At 39.5% G+C, this 6,000-nt stretch overlaps 1 protein-coding gene across 2 annotated transcripts in view; it reads right to left on the reverse strand.

The window, feature by feature from the left end:
- The window catches only part of ESF1 (ESF1 nucleolar pre-rRNA processing protein), a 43,496-nt gene extending 37,496 nt beyond the window's left edge, over positions 1–6,000 (reverse strand). The window contains exons 1-2 of one of the 2 annotated variants that reach the window (XM_087948684.1): positions 5,887–6,000; positions 4,402–5,009 (exon numbers count right to left, since the gene is read on the reverse strand). In XM_087948684.1, the coding sequence (XP_087804810.1) occupies positions 4,402–4,975 (574 nt within the window). In that variant the 5' untranslated portion in view covers positions 4,976–5,009; positions 5,887–6,000. Of the gene's footprint in view, positions 1–4,401; positions 5,010–5,878 lie in introns of both variants that reach the window. The other variant, XM_026668497.2, reaches the window with a different exon arrangement.

Genomic DNA, 6,000 nt, shown 5'->3' on the forward strand with positions numbered 1-6,000 from the left:
GCAGTGCTCATTGGAGGAGATATGCCTATGGGAGGCTGTCCAGAAATAGCCTGTCTGGGCTGGGTGGATAAGTCCAAGGGCCCCAACAATGTACTTGGGTCCTGATCCGATTGTTGTGTCATAGCCATCTTGTCCGCCTCCCTGGCCGGTTTCTGCCACTGTCTTTCCAAGGCTTGATGCCATCTATGGGCATCCTTATCCGCCGCCTTAGAGGCCTTTTGGGGGCCCACTGACTTATCTCGGGACTTATTTGTGTTGGAGCGGAAGACGTTGTCACCTTCCATTGTGGAGGACTGAATCTCGTGTCTCTACCTTTATTTTTATTTTTATTATTATTATTATTGTTATTATTATTATTATTATTATTATTATTATTATTATTAATTATTATTATTATTATTTATTATTATTATTATTAATTATTTATTATTATTATTATTATTATTATTATTATTATTATTATTATTGTTATTATTATTTGTACTTAGGGGTGGTGCCTACCCCTGTGGTTGAAAGTAGAGCACTTCTCCAGGAGTGTAAGTCTATATATATATATCTCTATGTACAAACACACACACACACACACACACACACATATATGCCTATATCTATATGTAAGCCCATATATATGGGAAACAGTATCTAAGGGTCCCCAGCAAGGGAAACCCCCCAAGCGCTCCAAGCAAGAAATATTCAGGATCCCTGGTCCCCAACAAGGGAAACCAGCTACACAGGTCCTGGATGGATCCTTTCCTGTCAAAAACGTCCCACTGTTTGAAATGGCACTTGAGGCTTCGCTCCAATGTAACGATCCAAAAGCAATTGCGAGAGGGGAAAAAAAATTCTTGTTTAAGGACTAGCCTGCTTATCCAACATCAGCAGGCTAAGAGAGAAATAATCCCAGGAAAGTGGAGTGGGAAAGTACTTGCCCCGGTCCCCAAGAAGGGAAACCAGCGGGGAATGGGGCCTGTAATATTTAGGCGCGAACTTGAAGCCAGCCGTTTAAAAAGGCGGGAAGGCAGAAACTCCGATGTTAAATGCCTGAGCAGTTTAATGAGCCGCTGCTGCTGACTCTCCAAAATGTCAGACAAATGATCCTGTAAGGAGAAGTGAGCCGCAGCTGCGAGCGTTCCGGCAAGATCGCAAAGATAAGACGATCAGGGAATTAGATAGGCTAATTGCCTGAAGCGGCCGTCTCAGACTGCCTGCGAAGTGGCAGGCTCTGCCAGTCACAAAGAGCTGCTCTCAATTGATCGGGGTGATAGCCACAAGCCTTGAAATCGCCAGATTAATAGGGGGGAAAATTTGCAAGCCAAATTAACCCAAGAGCAAACCTGAATCTTGACTAGCTGAATCAGAAACCGTTCCAGTCAGGGAGTGCACAACCTCTTACCATGAAGGCTGAGCTAAAACTGGGGGACGCTGAGGAGGTGTCCCGTGGAGGAGGAGGAGCGTCCCAGAGTTTTAAGCCCAGCCTTTCCAGAAGAGACTGAAGCACCTCCCACTTCTGGATGCTATGAACAGCTCATGGGAGAATAGCATGTTTATAATAACTGCCATAGACAATTACCCATTTTCCCTGAGCAGTTAAAAGAAATTATCATAATAGTGTCTATTCAAAAACCCAAAAATGCCTTAAAAATAACCGCTGGTTTTTCCTGCTTTGCCTAAGTCCTATTTTTTTGTCTAAATAAGCACATGAATTGCAATAAATTAAGGTTCTGATATATTGGCTACTTTGCATTTCTAAAATTGTGTATATGTAAAGAACTGTACAAATTTATATTAGGAAGCCTGCTTTATTTATCTATTTGGATGGATGGATGGATGGATGGATGGATGGATGGATGGATGGATGGATAGTCATGGAAAATATATGGGTTGCTAGGAGTAAAATATGACATTATGACATATCAATATATTCAGTATGAATAAGATCTCTGTTTTAAGCCAGAATACTCCAACCAGAAATACAGTATGGTAATAAAATAAACAAATATCAGAATTATAATAAAGCAGGATGAGCATCAATATCTTAATAACATTATTAAAATCACTATATTCAATAGCTCATTCCAAATGTGAGGGTACTATTGCAGATCTATTTACCCTGCAATTTTCTTTGGGACTGTTAATGATCATTATCTGGATATATTCTACAGCTTTTATGTTTAATGGAATAGTATGGTTCCATAACAACATGAAGGTTTTCAGCTAGTTTAAAGATTCAAAAGAAGCAGATTGTATATCTTAGATGGTTTCAAATTCATTAGGTATAAATCACAGGGAGATTCTGGCAGTTCCCCGATCCAATGTCAAACTGAAACTGAATAAATTTTAGTCCTCAAAGAAGCTTGGAAATCACAAAGAATATGAACTTCTACATGAATAGACACAATATAGCTTTGTTTTTTTCTGTATTCACAATAATTAAGATCAAATGTCAAAATAGATGGACACACTTACATTGACTTCCTTTAAAAAATTTCATTCCAGACATTGATGAAATAAGATGTCATATATAAGCTCACAGAAAGTCAATTTAGTGCAGTGGTTAAGGTATCAGGTTAAAAACTGGGAGACTGTGAGTTCTGTTCTACCGTATTTCTCCAACAATACAGCCTCCACCAATAGGAAGGCCCAGCATGATTTCTAAGCATGAGGTGAAATTAAGCCCCACCCCCAAAATTTAGGCCTATTTAAACCATGCGTTTCCCCACCATTTCTCACATCGTTCGTCAGAACTACACAAGGTGAAGAGAAATGGGAGGGAAGGGTGGGGGTGGGTGGGGAAAAAAACTTGCCTTTAGGAGTGCCCTGCAGGTAGCCTAGGCTAGAATATCCCGATCTACCGATAAAACATCAGCCGATAGAAGCTCCCCGAAGGCAGAGTCCCCAGCCGCTTCGGGGTGAGGCGTGGATGCCTGTGTCCCTTTGCTATTAGGCAGTGTCTTTCGGGTGATGGAAGCTCCCCAAGGGCAGTCACCAGCCACTTTGATCGGCCGATAGAAACAGCCTCACGGCGAGGGGAGTGTGCGTGTGCGCTCGCCCCGAGGCCGCTTCTACCGGCCGATCGAAGTGGCTGGTGACTGCCCTTGGGGAGCTTCCATCACCCGAAAGACACTGCCTAATGGCGAGGGGACACGGGCTGCCATGCCTTGCCCCAAAGCGGCTGGGGACTCTGCCTTCGGGGAGCTTTCGTTGGCCGATAGAAACAGCCTCGTGGAGAGGTACGTGCATATGGGCCGCTTTAGGTGGGGGAGGAAATTAAGTCACCCCTGAAAAGACAGCCTAGCTGATTTTTCAGGGGTCAAAAAAAGATATTATTTTGTGAGAAACATGGTAGCAGTTGGTAAAATCAACACTGATCTGAAGTCATTTTAAAAAAGGCATTAAGCTCAAACATCCCATTAAGATTTATAATCAAATTATTAAATATAAGGAAACATATTCAGTATTAAAACATGCTTTACATAAAACAAAAATTAATATTGCTGTACATTATTGTGTTGTGTTCAGTGGCCTTGAAATTTTTAATAATGGTTAAGGGCAGGAGGTGCCAGAAGGTGTAACCGAGAGTGGTTTGTGTCCCTTAGTGACAAGTCATGAGTCACAATTACTGCTGTAAAGAGTGCAAATGTTACTCAAACATTTCCAAGGGGTGTGGGGCATATAAAAGGTTGGGAACCACTGTTTTACAGGAATAGACCTAGAGACATTACAATTACTATGGGGTAGATTTCTTTGGAAAGACTTGTGTGATACCTGCTATAGTTCTAAACTGTGTGGGCTTTACAGCTAGGTACCAATTTCCACACTGATTTTATATGTAAATACACATCAAACAGAATCCTTTTAAAAGTATGCCATTAACAGATGCTTTGTTAATAATTCTGCTACATCAAAAAGACTAGTATGTTAATTTTGGTATCACATAGTACATCAATCTGCAGCCACATAGGGTCAGGCTGTTTAACTATTTTAGTAAACAAGATAGCTAAACACATCAGGCTCATCCATCTGCATCCAACATCTTTGGAAACAAGGAAAACAAGAGAGGGCAAATAACCTAATTTCTCAATTTTAACTATTTCAGAACCAGTCAAGGCTAAATTCAAAATATGGTAACAATTTGTGTCATGTTCTGAGATTAATAATTGATATTTTTAATCAGATGATTCAAATTATAGTGGTTTATAATTGTCATAAAATTCCTGTTTTCAGAAGACAAGGCATTGTATGCAAAGAGAGAATGTTCGGCCTTAACTTACTAACATTTGATTACCAAAAGCAAAGCAATGAAACTTGCCTCCCAGGAGCAATAAAGCTGCTACAATAGACAATTACAGTACATTCAAACAATCTTATTCACTTTTCAATCGCCTGAATTATTTTACTCACTGTATTTTCCCATTGCTTTTTCTTTTACAGTCTTCTTTGAAGATTTTTTATGTAAGGTCTCTTTAGAAATTTCATCACAATTCTTTTGCTTTGGGGGCGCTACTGCACGGTCTTGTGGAGATTCAGCTGCCTTTTTCCCTTTTATATCCTTTTTAAATGATTTGTCTTTTTGATCACTTTTTAAAATATCTGACTGTGAGACAGATGAAACTTCATCTGCCTGCTTGCTTGTTTGCCTACCAACTGAAGACTTTGTGGAGCTTTTTTCCCCTTTAGATTTGACCTTTTTCTGATTTGCTTTCTTTTCAGTCTGCTGACTATCAGTCTCTGAAATATCAGAATCTGAATCAGAAAGATCATAAAAACGTTTCAGATCCTCCGTAGAGGTACGATTAATTGGTCGACCTCGCTTATCCACAGTATATTTCAACTTGAATTTTTTGTCATGAAACATAGCCCGAAATCTTGAATCAATTTTGATCTTGCGGTCCTTTTCTGGCATTTCCCAAAACCGCGGATCTTTTGTGATGCGAGAAAACCGCTTATCACTCGTGAGTTCCTTCTTAGATGCCATTCTTGCTTTTTTACAAAATGCAACAAACCTGAACCTGAAAATAAAGAAAAAAATTATTATTGGATCATAAAATAAGACTGTCTTCTAAAATTAAAGGTATAAATGATAAAGTAGATTTTCAGAGAAGCATATTGTAAATAGGAAATCACATTCAATCCTCCTCCTTCCACTCTAATGTTCAACATTCTGTAAAATGGTAGTAGTTTAATTTAGACATCATCACAATGTATATGAATATAAATTGATCCACTTCCCCCAGGAAATGGGACAGATGTTGCCCTTAGAGCCATCCAACATTTTTAGGTCTATTAAGGATAACATTAAGTAGTATGTTACATCCATCCACCTATGTTGAGGCAGATAAATTGAAATAACACTGAAAAAGATTTTAAGTTGCTCTGGTTCCATTTATATCCATATCAAACCTAATAGACTTGAATAAATGTGCTATGCATTTATCAATGTGTATGTTACACTTACATCCTTTATTAGAAGATCAAAGCGGTCTACTTAAGATCCTTTCTCATATTACCCTCCACAGATATATTGTGGGGTGGCCAGGACTGGCCAAAGCCAAGCAGTAAATCTTAGAACTGAGATCCTAACCAATAATACACCATGCATGGAAGCAACAGGTACTAGTATATTAAATTGAGAATCTAACAACACAGCAGCTATTCCTCGTTAGCTAACATCAAACAACTACATTTTAATTGATCGTGTTGCGGGAATCAGAGTTCAACCCACTGTTCACTTTACAAAGATTTAGCACAAAAAGTGCAATGCGAAGGGAAATGAAAGTCCGATTATGTGTATCTGAGCCACGAGACAACAAAAAAGGAAAGAAAAACACCCTCGCGTGAATCTCACAACCCCAGCAAAAAGAAAAAAAACTACACTTACTTAATTACTTGTCAATCGCGCTAGTCAACCAATATTTCCAGTCGCCTGTACAGACCCCGCGTTGAGCGCACGGATCGAAAGGACTTCCGTGCGCAGAAAATTTACGTCATTTCCTACGGCGG

The sequence above is a fragment of the Notechis scutatus genome, chromosome 1 (assembly GCF_049901735.1).
Source record: "Notechis scutatus isolate UNSWTSFEM ecotype Mainland chromosome 1, rNotScu1.2, whole genome shotgun sequence".
NCBI classification, from domain to species: Eukaryota; Metazoa; Chordata; class Lepidosauria; order Squamata; family Elapidae; genus Notechis; species Notechis scutatus.